Raw genomic sequence first — 25,245 nt, forward strand, 5'->3', positions numbered from 1 at the left:
AGTTGTGGGCAAACGTTTTAGGCAGGTGTGAAGAAATGTAAAGTAAGAATGCTTTCATAAATATGTATTTTTGTGGATATTTTAATCAGATAATGCAAAGTGAGTGAACAGAAGAAAAATCTAAACCAATTTGATGTGACTACCCATTGGCTTCAAACCAGTATCGGTTCTTACACTTAGAACAAAATTTATGATTAACAACTTATGTCAAGCAGGTATAATTATTGTAAACACACCGGTGATAATGATCAAATGTACACACTATATTGCCAAAGGTTTTGGGACACCCCTCCATATCATTGAATTCAATGTTGTTTTTCAGGGGTTGGGCTCGGCCCCTTAGTTCCAGTGAAAGGAACTCTTAATGCTTCAGCTTCATACCAAGACATTTTGGACAATTTCATGATCCCAACTTTGTGAATAGTTTTCTTCCTGTTGCAACATGACTGTGCACCAGTGCACAAAGCAAGGTCCATATAGACATGGATGGGTGAGTTTGGTGTGGAGGAAACTGAACGGTCTGCACAGAGTCCTGACCTCAATCTGATAGAACTCTTTTGGGATGAATTAGAGTGGAGACTGCGAGCCATTCTAAAACTGAGATGTCTTCTTTTACATTCACCTTTTACAGCTATAACAGCTTCAACTCTTCTGGAAAGGCTTTCCACAAGGTGTAGGAGTGTGTTTATGGGAATTTGTGACAATTGCTCTAGAAGATCATTTGTGAGGTCAGGCACTGATGTTGGACGAGAAGGTCTGGCTCACAGTCTCCACTCATGTTGGAACAGGAAGGGGACATCCCTAAACTGTTCCCACAAAGTTGGGAGCATGAAATCGTCCAAAATGTTTTACACATACACACGCACAACCAAACTCGCATCCTCTCATCATGCTTTTCTTCTGTCATAGCTTATACACTTCAGGGTTTAATATTTTTAGACCAGTTTCAGGTCTATTGTATTTTATTTTTTTGCACCATTCTGTGTAAACTCTATTTCCAGGAGGTCAAACCAGCCCACTTGGTCTCATGGTCTCAGTAACCAGTTTTGACATGGTTAAAGACACAGACATCATACTTTTTAACCTGAAGAGAAGCTCCTGCCCTCTGTCTGCGTGATCTAATATGCATTCTGTTGCTGTCACATGATTAAATGATTGTATATCTGTATAACTGAACAGACACACCTGCACTATATATATATATATATATATATATATATATATATATATATATATATATATATATATATATATATATATATATATATATATATTTATATTTTCATTTTATAATTGATTAAATACATATCACACTAAGGCACAAGCATTTTGTCCAAAATAACTGGTTGTGCCATCTTCAGCAGCAACAAATTGGATAGTACTAATGCTAATCCTAATATGAATGTAATACTTTCCTAATCCTGATATTAATGTAATCCTAATATTAGTGTAATACTAATAAAAATTAGTTTTCTCCATTTGCATGTAAGGGAGGAGGCTGCAGGCAGGCAAGCAGTGTTAGAAGTCCCAAAGTGTTAGAAATGGCTGTTCATCCAGACTGAGATTTGTTCCTATCTCATTTGGGATTTCTTCATAGTATGGACTACTGATTGTGTTTAGTTAAGTGATGGTTAAATGCTGTAGTTAAGCCCAGGTGTGTCTATTCTAATTGAAATGAAATAAGAAAAGATAGAACTTAATAGACTATTAATCCCAAAGGAAATTCTTTTGCCAGAGACTGCTTCAGATTACAAGGCAAATAAATATAAATTAAATATAAATGAAATAATCTGTATGTACAAAATGTATTCAAAAATATATTTGAACAATTTTTGCACAGCGCCAGTTGGGGTTTAGTAACATTTTATTTTCTTCAATAAATTAAATGATCATTAAAAAAAAGCCCAGAATTTTCAGAACATCTGACAGTTTGTCTTTTTTATTTATTTATTTATTTATTTTTTTATTTATTTATTTTTTTATTTATTTATTAAATAGAAACCATTAAGTATGACAAATAAATATATATATATAGTTATAAGCACTTATAAGCTTAGTTATACACTAAGCTACCACATTCACTAGGTTCTTCCACAAATTCTGTAGGTAGGTTTCTTGTTCACAGCTTTTTCTTCTTGACTTTGCTTGCAGAAAGACTTGTTGTCGTCGCCGAACATTATGAACGCAGCCTGAAGGATCTTCTCAAACAAGACAAAGCCATCAGGTGAACACAAAAAAAACCCCACATCCATCACATATAATCTGTCCGTTCTATAAGTCTTATTTCTTTCTGAAAGTATCACCGTGCTTAATTCAGGGTTTAGAGACGCAGAGCTGTGAGAGCTGTGTACTCGCTTTGCCATCTACTGGCTGAATCGAATCACGGCATTTTCTCATGGATGAAATAAATCCAATTTATAATTCACTTCCTGTGATTTTGTCCTATATGTAAAGCACTGATTTAAATAATAGTGATATTAAAAGATCCATAGTTAAAGAAAAAAAGGGGTTAAATCTATTTTTATAGATTGATATGAACTGTGCATTTTATTCAATATTTTCTTAAACTGAAATATCATACTGCTACATCATTATAGGGAACAAGTACACTGGCTCTAACTTATCAGGTATTTTCAATCAGTATGAACAAATTAATTGTTTTATTGCCGCAAGTCGGATATTAAATGAGTCAGGATTTTGTTGGCTTTCAGTGTGAGACGTGTGTTTTTCCCTCTGCTGAATAACCTTAGGCAGAATTTTACTGGTTATGGCGTCTCAGAGAGCAGAAATGGGTTGGACATCAACATTTACTTTGAACAAAGAAACATTTGTGTGGAACAGAACAAACCTTTTTTTTTCTTCCAGAACGTTTCTATAATTATATTGTCCCTATTTATTATTATAAATAAACCCAGTTTCTTAAAAGAGTGTCTGCTTCCATATGAGTTTCATATTACCCATCACTGTGGAGTGGGACATGACAAAGACATGGACCTGAAGCTGGACACCACCAGAAACAGGCACAAATTTGATTTGGCCTGTGGTGTAAAGAGTTCAATGATTTTGTCCACTATTTACTTATCACTTAACCCGGGATGATGAGACCGAGCCTGCTACACAAATGTTGGTGACAAACTTAAGGAAAAACAACACAGACAGACAGACAGACAGACAGACAGACAGACAGACAGACAGATAGATAGATAGATAGATAGATAGATAGATAGATAGATAGATAGATAGATAGACTTTATTAAATTCTTGTGTTAGTTACAAGATACAACACACACAAAAATTTTATGACACAATTTTATGACATCCTATTTTAACATTTCCAAGTTCTTTTGTTTTTTTCTGTTACATACATATCATACTAATACACTAAGTCCACAATTTCCAGCCCTGAATACTGATTTCCCGTCTTTCCCACAGGAATTTAAGGTTGTTACTTGCTCTTGTTCTTTAGGCGTGTAGGATATAACAATTTGTCTTTACACAATATTCGTTCAATTCAATTCAGCTTTATTTGTATAGCTGTTTTAACAAAGGACTACGCTGTCACATAGCCGCTGTACAGAAATCCAGGACAGAAATGAGAAAATTCTGTTATTTTCTAGACATATTGCACTAATTACACACAATTGCACACATCTGCACTTTATTTACAACAGTCATATTGTTGTTCCACCAATCCGTGTTCAAAGAAATATATTTTTTTATATTGTATATATATATTTTCCTGCATTGTTTCTTCAGTTTTTTATTTTTATTTTTTTATTTTTAACTTTTTATTTTTTAATTTTTAAGTTTTATTTATTTTTATTGTATTTATTATGACAGCTATTATTGAAAAGCTTTTTACTGAATGCAGCACTGTGTATGGTCGCGTAGATGACAAAATCTGAATATATAATTGTTTCAGTTAACCATTAATGAGCAATCCAAAGGTGATGGTGTCGAGGAAAAACTCCTCTGAGACGATATGAGGAAGAAACCAGACTCAGAAGGAAACCTCATCCTCATCTGGGTGACACCTGAGAGTGTGATCAAATCGTTGCTCTTGCTGTGAACAGCTTTTTCAAGCGTATCCAGAATGTTGGTGGTGAACCGGAATTTATGCAGGCCATTAAAGTAAAGAAAAGCCTCGTGGTCCTGTTGGCAGAAGCATCTGGAATCAGCATCTGGATATTCACTGTGTGACCTGCTGGAAGTGTGGACAACCTGTAGGCATGAAGAGATGAAGCATGTCGTACCATTCCTCGGTGGAGATAATGCCTCAGTGGCATAATGTGTGTATATTTATAATGATATATTTGTGTCTAAATCAGAGATGATGGATTTTTGGGTAGTTCAAACACTTAAGGTCATTTGTTTTGCTTAATTTTAGTCTTTGAATACTGACTGAAGAAGCCTTTATCTGTCACATATACCTTACAGCAAAGTGAAATTCTTTCTTCGCATATCCCAACTTTGGGGGTTGGGGTCAGAGAGCAGGGTCTGCCATGATACAGTGCTCCTGAAGCAGTAAGGGGTTAGGGCTTTGGTCAAGGGCCCAGCAGTAGTAGTGGTGCTGGGGCTTGAATCCTGATCCTCCAATCAGTAGCCGAGAGCCTTAACCACTTGAGCCAGCACTGCTCCTATAAGTTACTGTCGACTTCCTGTCACATCAAACCATTCTCATCTGATCTCTTCCACCAACAAGGATTTTCTGTAACACATGATTTGCTGATTGGATTGTTATCTTTATTGTTAACTTTATGATGAAATATGGAGATATTAGAAAGGTTCCAGGTGAAGAAAGCAGAAGAGATTGTGATTATTGATGGAGGTAAATTGTGTACATTTAAGTTTTTGGCTTTAAAGTTTGTGTGTGTGTGTGTGTTCTAGTTCAGAGCAGGTTCTGCAGATCGCCTACGAGGTGTTGGAAGGACTGGCGTTTATTAACACACACGGTCTGGCTCATCGAGCTCTCAGCCCTCATAATGTGCTCCTGGATTGTAAGGTACAATACACATACCATAAATACATAGGGTTCTTCTAATATAATAATATGTTTAGCTGAAAAAACATGACTGATGCTTTATTCAAACACACGGCGATACTGTATTATCACTGCAAGTCTCTAGTCACTTCCAACTACTGGTTGCTATAGTAACAGTGTTTATCGGTCAGTGGTGCAACTAGCATTCAAAATGGATTTTTTCGCCACTAAAATGAATCAATCTGGAGGGAGATTTGGTTTCTGTGTATATAAAATTCGCCAGTGTTTACAGGAGAAGCGGTGTGTTGATCTTTACCATGGATCATGTGCTCTCTAGCATCTTCTCTTCCTTTGGTAGTCACTGCACCGAGTTGATCCGTGTTTTGCATAAGGTTCAACTTTGTCACGTCTCTGGACACGTCCACACCCAGTGACCAACGCTCGCTGTCGCTCACGTCGTCAAAATAAATGATCTCCGGTCCCTTTGTTGCTCAAAGTCAATGTATGTGCAAATTTAGTCATAAAGCGGACAAGACAACAATTCAAAACATAAGAACAGAGAGGAGGTCTGTAAAGATCCGGTGAGGTTATCTGGAAGTTGAGTGGGGAGAGGTGGTAGTTTAGTGGTTAAGGTGTTGGACTACTGATCAGATGGTTGTGAGTTTGAATCTCAGGTCCACCCTTGTTGGGCCCCTGAACAAGGTCCTTAACCCTCAATTGTATAAAATGAGATAAACTTTAATTTGCTCTGGATTAAGGGCATCTACCAAAATGTTGAGTCACGTCAACTGGACGTCTTTCACTTCTCATGAGAGCGGCTTCTTCTGTCTGACGGAATTTGGACAATTTTTGCATCCTCCAGGGAGCAGTGAAACATTTCGTTGTAACGATGAAGTCCAGTTGACTCGACTTCCAGATGAGAACAGAGAATCAATGTGTGTTTGCACAATCTGGCATAGCTAGGACACACATGAGACGAGGAACGAGAAGACCAATATCGAGAAGAGCTGAGTGAGAAGAAGCAGAAGGTGCTTAGACGATATGGGAGAGGAAATGAAGAAGTTATTACAGGACGGTTGCCATGTCAGATCTGAGTGGATTCGAAGGTGTTGATGGGTAACAGCAGCACTGCGTGGTTTATAATATCACGCCGGCTGTAATGCGAATTTAAACGGTTTCGAGTTAGTGAGAGTCTCAACAGCCGTATTTGGGATTGAAAATAATCTGTTGAAATTAAGAAAAAAAGGAAAAACAGCCTTTCAGACTGGGTGAGTTCGCCCTCATGACGTCTTTCCAATAGAGATTCTCAGGAAGGGCAAATTTAAACAAGATGGAAGAAAGAAAACAAAAAAACAAACTGATGAAATGGAAACAAGAAAAACAGTCTATAAAACTGCCCAATGTCTCTTATGATGTCTGTAAAATCTCTTATGATGTCTGTAAAATCAGTGGAATGAAATAAAGACGTGATTCAAGTTCGTCCAAACCAACAGGCAGAAAACAAGATACTTAAATCAGGTCAGGATAGAGGAAAATACTCGAATGAAAATAAAAATAATATTAGCAATAAACCTGAATTAAAAGAAAAACACGTATGAGAATCATTTATAAAGCAAAGATGAGATTAGATTTGTCACAGTTCAGCTTGTATCAATAGAGACAAGTCAAGAAGTGAAGGGGCGGGGCTAAGCCGGAAGCATATGTACTACAGGAATAAAGGGGAAACACATACTGTACAGACAGGAACGTGTAATTCTACATAGTAAAGCAGTGTATAAATAGTAAATATACTTTTCATACCTCAGGTGTAATTGTTTATATGCTGGGCAGTTTTGCTGTGCTCCAAATACCAGCTCCACTGCAGCACTGGTCCGGTTTCAGACGCAACTGGTGCATTTGCTCTCATCACAAACGTGCATGGAGAAAAGTATGTGACTCACCATACTTAAAAATAATAGTGCTGGTTATGAGGTGCAGAAAGGCATCTGTGCCCCTCATCGTTGCCCTGATACTTCACTTACGATTTTATCATCAGCTAAAACACACACACACACAGGTTACTTTAGTTCCTGAACATGTACTGACCCGAATACACGTTCACAAGAGTTTCCAGTCCAGAGTTTCCCTCCGCCTCCTAAAGGTCGTCTCCTGGTGCGAGAAAGCCGGTCCACATGATAGCTTTCACGTTACAGATTCTTCATTCAAGTCCTGCTGTGTTTCAGACTAAACTCCAGTGAGAAAGCTCCCGGCAACAGCTAACACAAGGAGGTGGATCGAGTCTCTAGTGTCAGGGCTTTTGTAAATGTAACCTTATGCAGATTAAAAATATGATCTAGTTCTGTGCTATCAGCGATGTGCAGAGAATTGAGATATACTGAAGGAAATGAATCAACAACAGTGAAGTGTAATGCAAACCATTGTGAAGAGCACTATTACTGAATTACTGTTAAAAGTGATTACTTTCCGATAGCAGCATAACCCCAAGTGTTTTCTTCCTAATTTATCAGCAATAGATGAAAACCTATGGAATGATATTAATATCTCTACTGATAAAATCTATTTATTTATTTGTATTAATGCCTAAAAAGTGCCACAATGTCAGTCTTCTGAAGGAAGGGTGCGCAAACTTTTGCTCTCGTCCTGTGTCGGTGTACACGTCTCTTTCTGTATAGTAAGTTCTTGAGCGGAAACTCACATCTTGTCTCCTGCTTGCATGTTCTTTTCACATGGGGAAAAATGCTGCAAGGATTTTCTCAAGATTATTCCTAATTTATCAGCAGTAGATGAAAACCTACGGCCTAATAATATAATATGATATTGACATACTCTATCTATCTATTTATTTATTTATTTATTTGGTTGTTTATTTATTTATTTATTTATTTGTATTAATGCCTTAAAAAGTGCTAAAATTCTGTCTTTTTCTGAAGGAAGGGTGCGCAAACTTTTGCTCTCGTCCTGTGTCGGTGTACACAGCTATGTCTGTATACAAACATCTCGAGAGGAAACTCACATCTTGTCTCCTGCTTACATGTTTTTTTCACATGGGGGGAAAAATGTTGCAATGTTTTTCTCAAGGTTTATGAAAAAAATAACAACCAAAAATGGTGGAATATTGTTTTCATGGGAAAAACTTTTTCTTTTTCGCCAAAAAACACAGTGATCTTCATTTAAAGCAAGGAAATCAGTAAAGTGTGCTGGCCTTGAATTTAACATAAATTACTGTTATCATGCAAGAGGCCAGATGTTTTTGTGTTGGCTTGTTTTGATGGTGCGTGTGTTGTTTTCATTGGCCTGCATCTTTTCTTTCTTCACTTTGTAAACAGGGTAAAGTAAAACTGGCCAAGTTTGGTCTTTATTACATGACGGACCACGGAGCAGATGTGGATTTCCCTATCGGGTGAGTGCTTTTTTACGCCGTCTAAAAGCTCCTCCACACTTCCTACACACATTATGTATTCTTCACAAACCAGTCTGGGAAAAAAAAAAAGAAGATGCCCAGCTCTTTCAGCTCTCTTTAGGGATGCAGATCAAATCCTATTCACATTCCCATTACCAAAAAAAAAAAATAAAAAAGCTAGAGGGAATCTTTTAAATCCCGCTGTAGACACATCACGGCTCAGATCTGGAGCACGGGCATTTCATGAAAGAGAAGATCAATGAAATGTTCGGCGCTCCCATAATGAAACAAGATGAGCTAATATGAGATGTGTGTCATCATGGTCCATCTTCATTTTGATCTAAACCAGGGCTGGGATATCAAAGCAGACTTCCTCGTGGGCAGTCATAAATAAGCGTAAGGCCCTGGCCTCCCTGTTCACCGGGGGCCTCGTCCTAATATCCGACTGGAGATTGCCTTTTCTCAGAGAAGGATGATGAACACACAGTGTGTTCTTCTGACCTGGCATGTCCTTGTCTATCAGCTTTCTGTGCAGCAACATCTGTCCAGAAAATTCAATAAAGCTTATCTGCCTCCAAACTTTGATGCTGCAGCAGTGATTCACTGCAGTGGGGCTTATTGTGGATGGTTATGTGAACAATATGAGTTGGCTCTTGTGCAGTCACTGAGGCTCCAGTCTCCATGAATTGGAATTTTTTTTTTTTTTTTTAAGCATATTTATTTGTGGGATGCGCATATTTCAGATAGCGCCTGTCTGTCTGGCTTGATTTATTATTTTTTTATTTTAAATTTATTAAAACTCCAAACGGCACAAAAATCAGATTTACAAATAACTATTTTGATTTTTATGATTTAACATTTGTATACAAATTTTATAATAAAAAAATATATATTTGTATGTAAATATTTATATTATTATTATTATTATTATATTTTATAAATGAATATTTATATTATTTATTGTATGTAAATAAATATAATATTTTTTTATATATTATTTATATATATATTTTTTTTTATATATTTTTAGAGTTCATTTCTTTTCTTTGTTTATCTGAGTCAAAGTTTTTTTTTATGATGTTATCATACTGTAAAACATAAGTGCCAATCATGTTTAAATATGCAAAAACATGCACACCAGATAAATTTACACATTGATCAAATCTGGAGCTTGATCTGGTGTTTTTTATTTATTAATTTATTTATTTGTATTATTTTTATTTATTTATTTATTTATTTATTTTTTACCATTTTTTAAAGATTTTTTCCACAAAATGTGATGATATTTATTCTTTTAAAATCAATATTTTATCAATTAATATGAGTGTGTGTGTGAGGTGAAAGAAAGAGAGAGATTTTCACACTTTTTTTGTGTGCTTTTGCTTTTGTTTCTTTTTTATACATTGCTTTATTTTATGTTGTTATTGCATCATAAAATGTCATGAAGCATAAAAAAAAAGCATAAAATCTATTTTTAATTGTTTTTCTATTGTACTGTGACTTTTCCCCCCTAATAAGATATTCATCTTCACCACAGGTTTTGTTATTTAATTAGTTTTTAAAACAAATAGTGCTTTTGCAGCGTTTTTTTTTTTTTTTAAATCTCATTATTTTATGATGTTATCCCATAAATATTTCAAATATGCAAATGTGTATTATGCAGCACCAGAGGAATTTGCATATTCATAGCGCTTTTCAACCTTTTTGTGGTGTGAATTTTATTTTCCCACACAAATGATTATTTGTTAAAGGTTTAGTGAGTTAATTTGCCGTAGAGCTGCATTTTTTGTTTATTGCATCATAAAATATATTAACCAATCCTGTTCCAGTGTGCAAATGTGGATCGTGCCAAACTGGAGAAATTTAAATATTCATTGAATTTTTTGTACACTTTTCAGTCGTCTTTCTTGATGTTTATGTGACTTCGTTAACATTTTTTGTGATTTTTTTTGGGGGGCTACAAAGCTCTCTGAGGCATGAATTTAATCTGGCTGTAAATCTCATGTCAGGATATTGCTGAACCTTCCACTGTTTACAGTATTTGATTAAAAATGCGATTCTGCTTAAACATTATCCCTCGGTCTGAACACTAGCGTCTGCCTGCCACATTTCACCAACTTTTATGAGTCTGAGAAACAGAATATTGAGGATGGAAACTTTCAAACTTGCCAAAAGTCTTAAAGGACATTTGTCCACATGCTGGATTGCAAATCGTTCTGAATTGATCTCAGAACCACAAACACTGCACAAATGTTTATATAATTGTGATTGATTATCAGCACGTGCCGGATTGCTGGACGCGGTGTTTTGTGAAGCATGTGGCAAAACTTAGGCACTGTGTTCAACATTGTTGTTATTATTATTATTATTATTTATTTATTTTTTAAATTTTTATTTATTTATTTATTTATTTATTTATTTATTTATTTATTTATTGTATTATTATTATTATTATTATTATTATTATTATTATTATTATTATTATTAGTTTCAGATTTGAGCTTTCCATCTGCAAAACAAATGACAGGCAGCATTTTAAGCAAGATTTCACCCTTTTGTTAAGAAAAGCCCATACAGAAAATTAAACCCAGGATCCCGGGTTTGAATCCTGTCTCTGCCCTGTGTATATGAAGCTTGCATGTTCTCCCCTTGATTTAGGGGTTTCCTCTTCTAGTCCAAAGACATACATTGTAGGCTAATGGACATCTCTAAATTGTCTGTAGTGTCTGATTGTGTATCTTGCGAACTCCCACCTTGTGCCCTAGTCACATAGTATGGACTCCAAGGCTGACTGCATGCCTGTGTAGGATAAGGATAGGTGCTACAGAATATGGATAGATGGAACAACAGTGGAGTTTTCCCTTTAATGCCAATGCTATGTATGTACTAATAATCTCTCTCTGTCTCTCTCTGTGTTCAGGTATCCATCTTACCTCGCTCCAGAGGTTATCGCCCAGGGCATGTTCCAATCCACTGATCCCTCCCTCAGCCAGGTCCCTTTACCCTCAGGGCCTAAGACTGACGTGTGGTCTCTGGGGATGCTGCTGTTTGAGCTTTGTGCTGTATGAACATTTGTAGCCGTATTTTTTCCTAAGTGGAAAGCTGCTGTTTTGTCTTTATGCACTTTTTCCCTGTTCTTCACATCACTAATCTACAAGTGTAGCTGATTTGTTTTTAATAATAATCATAGCCTTTATTTTCCTAACAGGGCAGGCAGGTTTTACAGAACATTGAAATTAGCGAGAGATTAAAGTTCATCATCACCTTAGGTAAGTGTACACAAACACACACACACACACACTATTTTACATTTTTAAGGCCCATGAAATGGCTGATTTGCTGATTGGTGAAATCGAGACTCTTAAAAATGGCTGCATCATTCCTCAAATATCATTCTCTCTCTCTCTCCTCTCTCTCTCTTTCTCTCCCCTCTCTCCCCTGCTCTCTCCTCTGTCCCCCCCAATCTTATTTATAATAAAATACAAAAAGCAGCATGAGAAAGCACATCCCCTATGAACAGCTTTGAAGCACTGACACTGAAGACTCCTTCCAAAACAAGCTAAATTACCGAAAGCGCAGGAAGACCTATAGTTTCTACATCGAATGTTTAAATGAAGGCCTGTTGAATTGTGGAGAGAACATGCGGGGTAAACCGTTAAATGTGGTATCTTGGTGGTTAAGGAGTTAGACTACTGATCAAAAGGTTGCGAGTTACCACTGCTGGGCCCCTGAACAAGGCCCTTAACCTTCAATTGCTCAGTTTTAAGATAAAATGTCTGTCACTCTGGAGAAAGATGTCTGCCAAATGCCAGAAATGTAAACCACAAATCATCTCCCTCGTTGTGTTCTCCGTCGAGCGTGACAGGATAAAGAGTAACAACTTTCTCTGCAGGATGCATGGATGACATCGTGACGGTCCTTGCAGAGGAGCACGGATGCCTGGACGTCATTAAGGTGAGTACAAACTGATCTCCGCTTCCATTTCGTCCAATAAACATCTCTTTTCTTGGCCGCGTTCATGCACGGCCTGTTCCTCATCAGAGTCCATGTGCATTCTAGGAGCTTCCTGACAATGTGCTGCTGTTATTGAGGAAATGCCTGACTTTTTTGCCTTCGAAACGGTAAGCTGCTTCGCAACGTACATCATTTCCTGAAGGGAAAACATTCTGCTGTGCTGGGCGGATGAAAAGCAGCCATGTAGGCCAGCTGTGAGGGGGAATTTAGTGCAATCTCTGCATCTGTGTCTTCGTTATTGCAGAAAAATAGTTGAATTTATAGATTCCCTGAATTTTGGTTTAACCGAGGAATAAAACACTGCATGCTGTTATTAATCAATGTTTTGATGGCCAATAAAGCGGCTGCATGCTGCTATTAAACAGGCAGCATAAAAAAGTCACCGTTAGCATCACCCCAGAGCTGATTATTTTCCTATAACAGCACAACCTGATGTGTTTTATTCCTCTGGAGCCATTCTTACAATAGTACAGCTTTAATGTGATTCGTTTCAGTTCAGTTTTATTTGTGGAGCAGAGAAATATATAAATTTACGTTCTCAATTTTAAGCTTATTGCTAATGAGCAAGCCCCAGGTGATGATGGCAAGGAACAGATCCGGTAACTTGAAGGCTGTTTGCTTCTGCTGAGGATAAACCCATGGAGACAGCCTGGAGATACAGTGGATATAGGAAAGAACTCCCCTCCCTTCGAAATAACAACCTGAAATGAAGAAATCTATCCAGATGTATTCACTCAGTTCAACTATGTAATATCCAAGTGAGAGATATAACAACAACAGGTTAGAAAAAAAAAACAACATGATGCCACTTAAATCTGAAAACATGAATCTGGCTTTGGACTGCAATCATAAACCATGAAGAGTTTGATGCCTCCATCAGTGAACAGCTGATAACTTGAATTTCCTGGTTGCACAATTTCACTTTTTGTCCATATAATACACTATTGTAGAAGGGAAATGATTTATAATCACACTCTCTGGTGTCACCCAGATGAGGTTGGATTCCCTTTTGAGTCTTCCTTCCTTGTATCATCTCAGGGAGTTTTTCCTTGACATCGTCACCTCTGGCTTGCTCATAAGGTTCAAATTAAAATTTGATATCTGTACTTTATATGTTTCTTCTGCTTTGTGACACTCCAAAAAGCTATACAAAGAAAATGAATTTGAACTAAACATCCTGTTCACTTGCCATCGTCTTCGTTCTCAGCCGCGTTATGGTGCCACATAGTTCATAAAGCAGCACACAGATGCTCCTAATGATACTGACTCCATCACTTCTATTATTTCATACAGTATTTGAAGGATGATTTGTGGTTCTTGTATTTGTTTGTGGCTAAAAATATGCCATGATGCTGGATACTGAGTTCTAAACCTGCCTTATGTGCACTTGAAAAGACGTCTGTGTGTGTGTGTGTGTGTTTTCTTTTAGAGCGACTCCAGCTGAGCTCCTAGAAGACTCCGTGTTTGAGGGAATTTCCTGCCTCTACGCTCTGTATGAGAGTCCGGTCTCTCTGTTCTCCTCCTCACTGCGCTGTGCTCACCTCCAGCTACCTGATGATATCACCCAACTCTGCAAAGGTCTAAAACTAATCCCTGTCTCTTGCTTTAAACCAGATATATTTCAGCCTCATTTATAGGAGTGCCAGCGGGTCAGAAAAATGGTCAGAAATCGGAAAAATTGGAAATCGGAATTAAGGGAATTTTATTTTTTGCACTTTTGAGACTGTTCTTAATCCACTTTTTGTTTTTCTTCCTTCTGTCATCATAGGCCTCGGTTATTCAGATTTATTTGCATTAGACAGCAGCTTGTTATTTTTTTTTTGTTTGTTTGTTTTTAAACTAGTAGTAGTAGTTTACTACTAGTAGGATACTGTAGACGTTTTTATCACTGACTGTAAGTGATAACTCTACTGTAAATGTTGTTATATCTATAGTGTAAATGTTAGATTTTAATGTTGCAGGACATCTGAGACAATTTGGTTCCTGTTCTAAAATGCATTATAGCTACGATAAAAAGTCACTTCACCAGTCTCTCTCTCTCTCTCTCTCTCTCTCTCTTTCTCTGTCTCTCACTCCCTCTCTCTCTCTCTGTCTCGCACTCTCCATCACATACTCTCTCTGTCTCTGTCTCTCTTTCTCTCTCTCTCTCTGTCTCGCACTCTCCATCACATACTCTCTCTGTCTCTGTCTCTCTTTCTCTCTCTCTCTCTGTCTCGCACTCTCCATCACATACTCTCTCTGTCTCTGTCTCTCTTTCTCTCTCTCTCTCTGTCTCGCACTCTCCATCACATACTCTCTCTGTCTCTGTCTCTCTTTCTCTCTCTCTCTCTGTCTCGCACTCTCCATCACATACTCTCTCTGTCTCTCTCTTTCTTACTCTCACTCTCTTCTTCTCCACCTCTCACTCTCCATCACATCCTTTCTCTGTCTCCGTCTTTCTATCTCTCTGTCTCTTTGTCTCTCTCACTCTCCATCACATTCTCTCTCTGTCTCTGTCTCTCTCTCTCTCTCTCTCTCTCAGTTCAGTTCAGTAGTTTTTTTTACTGCCATGAATGTAAAATCACACTGTTGCCAAAGCGAAGGTATAAGAATAATATTCACAAGCATTACAACCTTTTAATGACAACAACAATGGGGGGAGGGCAAAACAGACAGATAAAGCATAACAAGTAAACAAACAAACAAACAAAACTGACAGGTAAGTATCTGGACGTGTTCTGTATGGTGTATGGTCATGGTGTATGCAGGACATTCGGTCTCTCACTGTTCCTTAGTCTCTCTCTCTTTCTCTCTCTCTTTCTCTTTTTCTTTTTTCATTTCTGTTTGTATATCAGTCCTCTAATACCACGGTGTTTGTTTGTGTGCAGTGGACGGGGAGGACTATCTGACTGAGAGATCTGTGGATGAAGTTTATTATCTGTGGTGTCTGGCAGGAGGAGACCTGGAGAAGGAACTCACAAACAAAGGCATCATCCAGTCTAAACCTCCAGTCTGCACCCTGCCCAAGTACACACACACACACACACACACACACAGACACCCACACACCGTTGCAATCTTATATAGTCTCTGTAAACTTTTTTTCTGCTTTTCTGCTGTATAAGCTGTAAGACTTCCCCTGACATTGTAATAAGGGTGCCAATACTTTTGAAACCATTTGTTGAAGTAGTCAGTCAGATATTCCTACATTTATGTTGCAGTGCTTTAATATAGATATTTTCATAAAGGGTGCCAATAATTCTGTTAGACAAAAAAGTTTTGTCTATAATAGTAATGAGACTTTTAACACTATTACAGATAAGAGGAAGTGTTCTCTCAGGTAGAATAATGTCCACTCTAGTGCTAGCTCAGCCATTCTTCCTTTAATCACACACACACACGCTTCTCTTCTCTGCAGTTTTATTTTAGAAGATGGCGAGACGTTTGGTCAGGGCCGAGACCGAAGTTTCCTGCTGGATGACACCACTGTGACACTCTCGCTGGGTCAGCTCAAAAATGTGAGGCTCTGTGTGTGTGTGTGTGTGTGTGTGTGTGTGTGTGTGTGTGAGTGTAAGTTCATTTAGACTGTTTAAGTAAATGTGCTGACATTTGATTTCTTCTGATTTCTGTCTCAGAGGCTGAAGGATGTAGCAGGAGAGGCGTATTACCCGCTGCTGGAGGACGAGTAAGAACCTGCTTTTAGTTTCTGCTGAACTCAGACATTATACTAATCTTCTTCCTCTACTAAAAGTGCAGTGACACAAGGAAGTAGTGTAACAGACAGAGAGAGAGAAAGATGACATAAGATATGAGACATGAGAAATGAGATGAGCAGAGACTGAAACAGGGATAGACAGATGTGCAGATAGATAGATAGATAGATAGATAGATAGATAGATAGATAGATAGATAGATAGATAGATAGATTGATACAGACAGACAGATAGACTGACAGACAGACAGATAGACAGACAGACAGACAGATAGACTGACAGACAGATAGATAGATAGATAGATAGATAGATAGATAGATAGATAGATAGATAGATAGATAGATAGATAGATTGATACAGACAGACAGATAGACTGACTGACAGATAGATAGATAGATAGATAGATAGATAGATAGATAGATAGATAGATAGATAGATAGAGACAGACAGATAGACTGACAGATAGATAGATAGATAGATAGATAGATAGATAGATAGATAGATAGATAGATAGATAGATAGATAGATAGATAGAATAATGGATATACACATATATTAAAATGTAAATAGAAAGACAATTAGAAAGATTGATGGACAGATTGGATAGGCAGACAGAAAGACCAACAGTCAGACAGACAGGGAGTCAGACAGACTGACAGACAGACAGTCAGAATGACAGACACATAAAATGCAAACAGAAAAGTAGACAGTGATAAAAACATGGACAGATACACCAAAAAATGACACGGACAAATGGCTAGATAGACAAATGCATCATAGTTAAAGAGACACCTGGACTGACAGACTGGTAGAATAACATATATATGATGGACAGACAGGCAGGGAGACAAATAAATAGATAACAGAAAGATGTGTAGTTTGAGAAACATACATTGAGACAGACAAACAGACTAGAAGGGAGAACATATAGACAGATTATAGATAGAACGAACAGACAGACAGATAAGCAGACAGACAGACAGATAGTCCTATCCAAAAGGATGCATTGTTAAATCAGATAAACAGCACAGCACACACATAAAGAGCAGGGCATCATTAACAACCAAACAGAAAGAATAAGCAAATAATAAAGATGTATGATTCTTGTATAATAATGAATAAATTGAAACCGTATGTGTGTGTGTGTGTGTGGTTTAGACAGTCCTGTCTGCCTCAGTCCATCAGCAGTAACGAGCTCTCAGCCGCCGTCAGCCTCCCGCTCATTATCCGAGAGAGAGACACAGAGTACCAGCTTACACGCATCGTACTGTTCGACAGGCTCCTAAAGGTACACACAGAAATATATATAAATAATAGAAAGATTATTATAATAATATATAATAATATATAATAATGTGTTTATTACTATTACACACACATGATTATATATTATTATATAGTATTATTATTATATGTGTGTGTATATATTATTATACACACACACATTATATATATATATATATATATAAAAACACACAGTAAGCTGTGATCTTATTAATTCAGAAACCTTTTTTATTCCATAAATCTGTAACTGAAAACTGTATTCTGATTTAATGTAGTGTGAATAATAATGTTCTTATTGTATTCACACACACACACACACACCACACAATATACATTCTTTAGGCGTATCCATACAAAAAGAACCAGTTGTGGAAGGAAGCCAGGATAGATATTCCTCCTCTTGTCCGAGGACTGGCCTGGGCTGCTTTACTGGGAGTCGAGGTGAGTAACTCTTTATTCCTTTTGTCATGCTGCCTAGTTTGTCAATAATTATTTGTCCAAAAAAGACATTATAATAATTAGAAAAACAGCACCGAGAAAATATGGTGTAATATTATGTAATAATAATATATAACGTAATGTAATAAATGTCATAAGTTGTAGCTGGAAATGAACCATCAATTTTCACCTCAATTTTTCTGTCCTCCACCTCTCCATGATTTGTGCAGTTCTACCTGACAGGAAAAATCACAAGGCAGCGTCTATGCGAATGAATTAATTTATCATCCGTAATGTGGAACGGTGATTAAGTGAGCGATAGTGATTGGAAATCTGAAAATTTTCTGGTGAATCAACTCATTTGATTCACAAACGAGAGTCGACACTTTCGGTACTCCAAACATCTCATTGCCATTCTTTTGGGATGTTTTTTGAACGTTTTCTTTGCCTACCATTGGGTGAAATTACTTTAGGAAATCTTATATCATGATATATTATATTATAATATTATATTATAATGATATCTTATTATAATGCATCAATGCTATGGTCCTGCTGTGTCAGAGCTTCATTAAGAGGATTCATTTCCTTTTATCTTGATAACGGATCACTTACCTTAAAATACGTCAGCAGTGCAGATTCCTTATACTCAATGCTGGCATGAAAAATTCACAGTAATAAAGTTATCGAATCATTTCGGGTTAAGTTACGTTTCAAGAAAAAGCTGGCTTATTCATGTGAGTCGACTCGAGACGATTCGAGTCGACTCATTTGATAATGGCACCTCATTAATCCGCAGATGAATAAAACCGGAACTATATTTGCTGCAGAAGACTATATATTAGTCTTAATAGATAGAAAATATATGAGGATTATAACTAACCATCTCGAAATTTTTCACAGTAATGTCTTTGTGTTAGATATTTTGGCAAGCAGCTTTTAAATAAAACATATCTGAAAGCATTTTAATTAACAAGTACCATGTGAACAAAACACACACTCATGTTTACACACTTGTTTTGTATTCAACTCCTATTCTGGACGGCGTTTTTTTTTTTTACTTGTCTCGTTACCTTTAATTAGAGTTATATTGGCTCTTCTGAGAGTCTATTTTAAAAAACAATTAGCACACACAAAAATCTCATTTACACAGAGTTTCTCCCTCGGTGTTGTACGCATCGTAATTAATGCAGTTATTATGTGTAATTCACCCACAGCCTGCCCTTTAATTAGTTATCCCATCTCACATGCAGATTAACGCATGTTAATAGTAAATCAAGGCTTAAGTGTTTATTTTGTACCGATTGTATTGATTAGTACCTGCAGTGCCGGATCTGTCAAGGAGCATCCACGTTGCTGTCTTTTGGAATAAAACGACTTTGCTGGGTGTTGAATGCATCTTAGAATGTAGCGTTTTTATAATACGTGACTGAGTCTTAAAGGAAACTGCAGGTCAGTTAGTTGTACTTGACCTGAGCTTGATAAATGGCCGTTAAAAGCACTATCCTGTGTTTATAACAGCCAGTAGGTTATTGGAGGTAATTTCCTTGTGATTGATTTTCACTCGAGTGTTGATGCATTAGGCTAGTGCTGGTGCTTTAGCTGATTATAATATGAAGCACTAAATTGAGAAAAACTCAGTGGATCACGTGCCATCAGCATAAATAGATAGTTGGATGGATGGATGAATGGATAGATATATAGATGGGTATAGATAGGTGGATGGGTAGATAGATGGATGGATGGATGTATAAACAAATAGATGGATTGATGGATGGATGGGTAGATGGATGGATGGAAATATGCATGGGTAGATACCATATGGTACATCATTAATGATGGAATGATGATACATGATGGATAGATGGATAGATAATTTGACAGATAGGGGATGGATGAATGGGTGAATGGATGGATGAATGGATAAATGGAGGGATGGATAGATGGAAAAGTACTTTAGACAACTGGTCGGGTTCTGAAAGCGTGCGCTGACCAGCTAGCACCAGTGTTCACTGAGATCTTCAACCTCTCCCTGAAACAGTCTACAGTCCCCTCATGCTTCAAACAGTCCACCATTGTTCCTGTCCCAAAGAAACCCCAGCCCACCTGCCTCAACGACTACCGCCCTGTAGCCCTGACATCAGTAGTGATGAAGTGCTTTGAAAGACTGGTCAGAGACTTCATCACTGCATCACTACCAGACACACTGGATCCGCTACAGTTTGCGAACAGGCAAAGCCACTCCACTGAGGACGCCATTTCACACCTCCTTCACACAACAACAAGCCACCTGGACTGCAGAAAAGGGAATTATGTAAAAATGCTGTTTGTGGACTACAGTTCAGCATTCAATACCATAATTCCTTCCATGCTCACCTCTAAGTTGGAGGTCCTAGGTCTCAGCACACCCCTGTGCCAGTGGATTTCCAACTTCCTGACAGACACTCCTACTCCTGAACATCAGCAAGACTAAGGAGTGAATTGTGGACTTCAGTACAAAGCAGGAGTGGTCATACCAACCGACCACGATCAGCGGAACCCCAGTGGAGAGAGTGGACAGCTTCCGGTACCTAGGTGTTCACATCACGCAGGACTTGACTTGTACGATGGATAGATGGATAAACAAACAGATGGCTGGATGAAGGGATCATGGCTGAGTAGGTAGAAGACAAATACACTGGTGATGATGGATAGATTAATGGGTAAATAGATGGATGGAAATATGCATGGGTGGATAGATATTATAGAGGATTGAATGATGGTTAGGTGGATAGACAGATGGATGGATGGGTGGATAGATGGATGGATAGATACTGTAGATGACTGAATAATGGTTAGATGGATGGATGGATGGATATTTTAGATGATGGAATGATAGACAGATGGATGGATGGATGGATGGATGGATGGATGAAAGGATGGATGGATGGATGGATACTATAGATGATTGAATGATGGTTAGATGAATGGATGGATGGATGAAAGGATGGATGGATGGATGGATGGGTATAAATTGTTGCAGATTTATAGATTTATATGTGAGCCTTTATAAGATTTCCACATGTAGCACTTCCTGCCTGAAATGTTTGTGTATTTATTTGTCCGTGTTCTTTTTCCAGTTTTTTGTGTTTTACAGCTGCAGCGATTGAGATATTAATATTTTATATTTATATTGCAGGGGGACATTCAGGCAAAGTACGAGTCCATCGATAAGGACACGCCCATCCCCACAGACAGACAGGTATTGTTGTGATTTGTTTTGTTTTTCTGCTGCGGTTGTTGGTCTTCAGCAGTCGCTGGAATGACCAAGGGTTATTACCTTCTTGTATTATTCATAGAGCTGTTCAATTATTTACAATATTTAGTGAGAGGAGAGCTGAGGCCCTTTCTAAACACTTTTAGACACTGAAGATCTGCAGAAGGAAAGTTCACAGCCTCAAACAAGTTTTATCCAAATTTGAAGCGATGTTTATTAGCAGGATTAAAAGCATCTTTTATCATGAATACTCGCTGACAAAATATTGAATCATGGGGAAATGAATGAAAATACTGCTGTCTGAAACGGATTTCCCCGAAGTTAATATTTCTGTGTTAATATATTAAAACTGCACGTTTTATTCCTCTTATCCCACCACACTTTTCCAACACTTTTTACTCATTAAAGAATGTACAATTTATGCTCACTGATGAATGACATGCTGTACTTTTTGTCCATTTATTGTTACATGTGATGTGGACGTGCAGCAGACGTGTTAGAAATGTTATAACGCAACACGAAAGTGAAGCTTGTCATATCACAGAGGAACCAGAAAAGCCCAAATCCAAAGCTGACACTGGAGACTCCTTCCATAAATGTTGAATATTCTTATATATGAATAGACTTAAATAATCTGAATTAATTAAATAATGTGAAATAATCTAATTAAATAATGACACATTTCTAATCGGTTATTTTCTTTGGTATTTTTTTTCCTTGTGAATGATTTGTTACTCGAACCCTGTAAATTTTCTCAGGATCAATAATCTGTTTATCTAGACTATGTTGCCAAAAGTTTTGGGACGCCTCTCCAAATGATTGAATTCAGGTGTTGTTTTTCAGGGGTTGGGCTCGGCCCCTTAGTTACAGTGAAAGGAACTCTTAATGCTTCAGCTTCATACCAAGACATTTTGGACAATTTCATGCTCCAAACTTTGTGGGAACAGTTTTGCGATGGTCCCTTCCTGTTCCAACAAAGCAAGGTCCATAAAGAAATGGATGAGCGAGTTTGGTGTGGAGGAACTTCACAGAGTCCTGACCTCAATCCCATAGAACACCTTTGGGATGAATTAGAGCGGAGACTGTGAGCCAGACCTTCTCGTCCAACATCAGCGCCTGACCTCACGAATGTGCTTCTAGAGGAATGGTCAAAGATTCCCATAAATACACTCCTAAACCTTGTGGAAAACCTTCCCAGAAGAGTTGAAGCTGTTATAGCTGCAAAGGACAGGCCAACTCCATATTACATTTATGTGAATGTAAAGACAGATGTCCCAATTTTAGCCTGGCTCACAGTCTCCGCTCTAATTCATCCCAAAGGTGTTCTATCAGCTTGAGGTCAGGGCTCTGTGCAGGCCAGTCAAGTTCCTCTACACCAAACTCACTCATCCATTTCTTTATGGACCTTGCTTTGGTGCACAGCCATGTTGGAACAGGAAGGGGTCATCCCCAAACTGTTCCCACAAAGTTGTCCTGTCTGTCTGACTGTCTGTCTATCTATATGTCTGTCTATCCAACTAACTATCTATTTGCTTGTCTATCTGTTTGTCTATCTGTCTAATTACCTATCTATCTAGCTGCCTGTCTATCCAACTATCTGTCTGTCTGTTTGTCTATCTCAGCTGTCAGGTTTGTTTATATAAAACATTACTCAACACCCTCTGGACCAGTCGGAATTGAGAATTGTAGTTCTGTGGTTATAAATCTAAATAAATATTGTTTATATCGCTGATATTAGAGATAAAGATAGAATACCTGTTGCTAAGTAGCGAATACGAAGGATAATGACTCTCATGAATGAACTTCCTTGTTTTTACCTCTTCCTCCCCGTTCAGATTGAAGTGGACATCCCACGCTGTCATCAGTATGACGAGCTGCTCTCCTCGCCTCAGGGTCACATCAAGTTCCGGAGAGTTCTGAAGGCTTGGGTCGTGTCTCATCCTGACCTGGTGTACTGGCAGGGTGAGAAGCTGGGGGGTGTAGTTCTCTTTTTACACCATTAGGTGGCTCTCATGTTTCACAGACGGATATTTTGTGGTCGTTCTTAATGACCTACTACAGGAGGACAGGCTGAAGGGAGCACTTGGCACAAACTCTACTGAGAAATTTACAGATAGAATGTAATGCTTATAATTAATATGTGATCTTTAACTGTGCAAACCATGTCCTGTTTGTTTGTTGATCTTTCACTGACATCCTGTATAAATCCCTCGCTTTATCTCTACCTAATCCGAGCGATGCGGTGGTGCTTTAGTGCTTTAATCCACCCAGCTCTCTCGCCTTCGCATCTGTACGTTCTCCTCGAACAGATCTTCATCCAAAACCTCGACCTTTCATGCTCGCATCACCGTCAACACCATCACACGTACATCTCTACCAAGCTGAGCCGAGTCTCCGCTGAAGCTCAGCAAAGAATTGTCGTATACCTGTGCTGCATTCTGAATGAATTCTGTTTTTTTGAGTCCACTGTTTGTTGTCTCCATTATGTCTGCACTTGAAAAGACTCTCTTGCTATTTTATTTTCAGAGCTAACAGCTAGGAGCTGAAACCTGATCGTTATCCCTTTGTTTGAGATCACTGATTTATTTTTTTCACCTATTAAACACCTTCGTAACTTCACTAGTGATGTCCTACCATGGATATCAGAGCACCAGACCCTGCTGCCCTCTCAGAGGAATTTCACAGAAAATACACAGGAATTTAGTAAAAAGAATTCCTTAAACACATCACAAATATTACAAATTTAATCGCCTTTTTCAATCAGTATAAACAAATGATTTATTTTATAGCCACAAGTTTGGTAGAAGATGAGTCAGGACGCTATTGGCTTGCAGTGAGAGATGTTTGTTTTTACCATCTTTATTAAAGAAAGATAAATTCTCCTCAGGTTTGGATTCACTCTGTGCCCCGTTCCTGTACCTGAACTTCAACAACGAGGGTAAGGCTCTTTTTTGTTCTTCTTTTCCCTAAAGCAAGCCTACATCTCAGGCAGATGCTTACCACCTTAATGCGTTCTTTAATACAATATTCAACCTGACTTTCCATCATTTCAGCGATTAGTCACTGACTTTTGTTTCTCTCAGCACTTGCGTATGCCTGCATGTCCGCCTTCATCCCCAAATACCTCTACAACTTCTTTCTAAAGGACAACTCGCACGTCATTCAGGGTGAGTCTGTACGCCAATCCTACTCTCATCTCTGCTTTGAAACACTGAAACTGCTATTAAGCAAAGTCTCAAAGACTTTTTCTACTGCCTTTCACATTGCCAGGTGTGTGTATATGCTGTGCTTTGCTGTCCTTGTATAGTCTTTTGACTCCGTAATTGAAACAAAAATCTAAAAAGAAAATGCCTTTAAAAGTTTTTAAAAATGCATTTATCTATTTATTTATTTATTTATTTATTTATTTCTGTTTATTTATTTACTTACTTACTTATTTTATTTTTATTTTTATTTATTTCATTTTTATTTTATTTTGTTTTCTTTTCATCCCTGCATGTTGTAGTAATAAAACAAAATACAAATAATAAATAAACAAACAAATAAATGCATTTAAAAATTTATTTATTTGTTTGTCTGTTTATTTGTTTATTTACATACTTATTTTATTTTATTTTATTTTATTTTATTTTATTTTATTTTATTTTATTTTATTTTTCATCCCTGCATGTTCTAGTAAAATAAATAAAATGCATTTATTTATTTTCTTATTTATCAATTGTATTTTATTTTTCATCCCTGCATGTTGTGATGTTTTAAATCACTCTATAGAACGTAATAAGGCTTTCATTTGCTATTTTTATTTATCCGTGTGAGGTTCACTGTGATTAAAAGTCACTCTATCTAACTAAACAAATTAATTCTGTGCAGAAATGATTATATAATCTGCATCGTATATAGCAAATGCTAGTGAAGTTGTGCGGCTGATGTACAAGGTGTGTGTGCTGTTCACCCAGATTTATTTTTATACCTGTGGCATTTGTGCAGAAACAGAATGAGATGGAGAAAATCTGCAGTAAACAAGTTAAACTTAGACAGCATGAAATGTCATTTTGTCAGCTGTAAAATGGTCAGTTATGGAGGCACAGTGGTGTAGAGGGGAGTTTTCTGTCTGAGGCTGTGTGAGGTTCAAGTGTATGAGGTTCTTCAGTTTTTACCAAACTGAGGCAATGCTTAATTG

At 37.5% G+C, this 25,245-nt stretch overlaps 1 protein-coding gene across 3 annotated transcripts in view; it reads left to right on the forward strand.

Moving 5' to 3' along the window:
- The window catches only part of tbck (TBC1 domain containing kinase), an 86,212-nt gene that overhangs the window by 2,350 nt on the left and 58,617 nt on the right, over positions 1-25,245 (forward strand). For all 3 annotated transcript variants that reach the window (XM_058385614.1, XM_058385613.1, XM_058385615.1), the window contains exons 3-19: positions 2,152-2,224; positions 4,888-5,002; positions 8,308-8,381; positions 11,302-11,443; positions 11,590-11,650; positions 12,274-12,335; positions 12,441-12,502; positions 13,825-13,973; positions 15,263-15,401; positions 15,793-15,892; positions 16,010-16,059; positions 17,246-17,375; positions 17,714-17,812; positions 20,988-21,050; positions 22,901-23,027; positions 23,953-24,003; positions 24,149-24,232. In XM_058385614.1, the coding sequence (XP_058241597.1) occupies positions 2,152-2,224; positions 4,888-5,002; positions 8,308-8,381; positions 11,302-11,443; positions 11,590-11,650; positions 12,274-12,335; positions 12,441-12,502; positions 13,825-13,973; positions 15,263-15,401; positions 15,793-15,892; positions 16,010-16,059; positions 17,246-17,375; positions 17,714-17,812; positions 20,988-21,050; positions 22,901-23,027; positions 23,953-24,003; positions 24,149-24,232 (1,581 nt within the window). The remainder of the gene's footprint in view (positions 1-2,151; positions 2,225-4,887; positions 5,003-8,307; positions 8,382-11,301; positions 11,444-11,589; positions 11,651-12,273; positions 12,336-12,440; positions 12,503-13,824; positions 13,974-15,262; positions 15,402-15,792; positions 15,893-16,009; positions 16,060-17,245; positions 17,376-17,713; positions 17,813-20,987; positions 21,051-22,900; positions 23,028-23,952; positions 24,004-24,148; positions 24,233-25,245) is intronic.

Source organism: Hemibagrus wyckioides, linkage group LG03 (genome assembly GCF_019097595.1).
Source record: "Hemibagrus wyckioides isolate EC202008001 linkage group LG03, SWU_Hwy_1.0, whole genome shotgun sequence".
Classification (NCBI taxonomy): Eukaryota; Metazoa; Chordata; class Actinopteri; order Siluriformes; family Bagridae; genus Hemibagrus; species Hemibagrus wyckioides.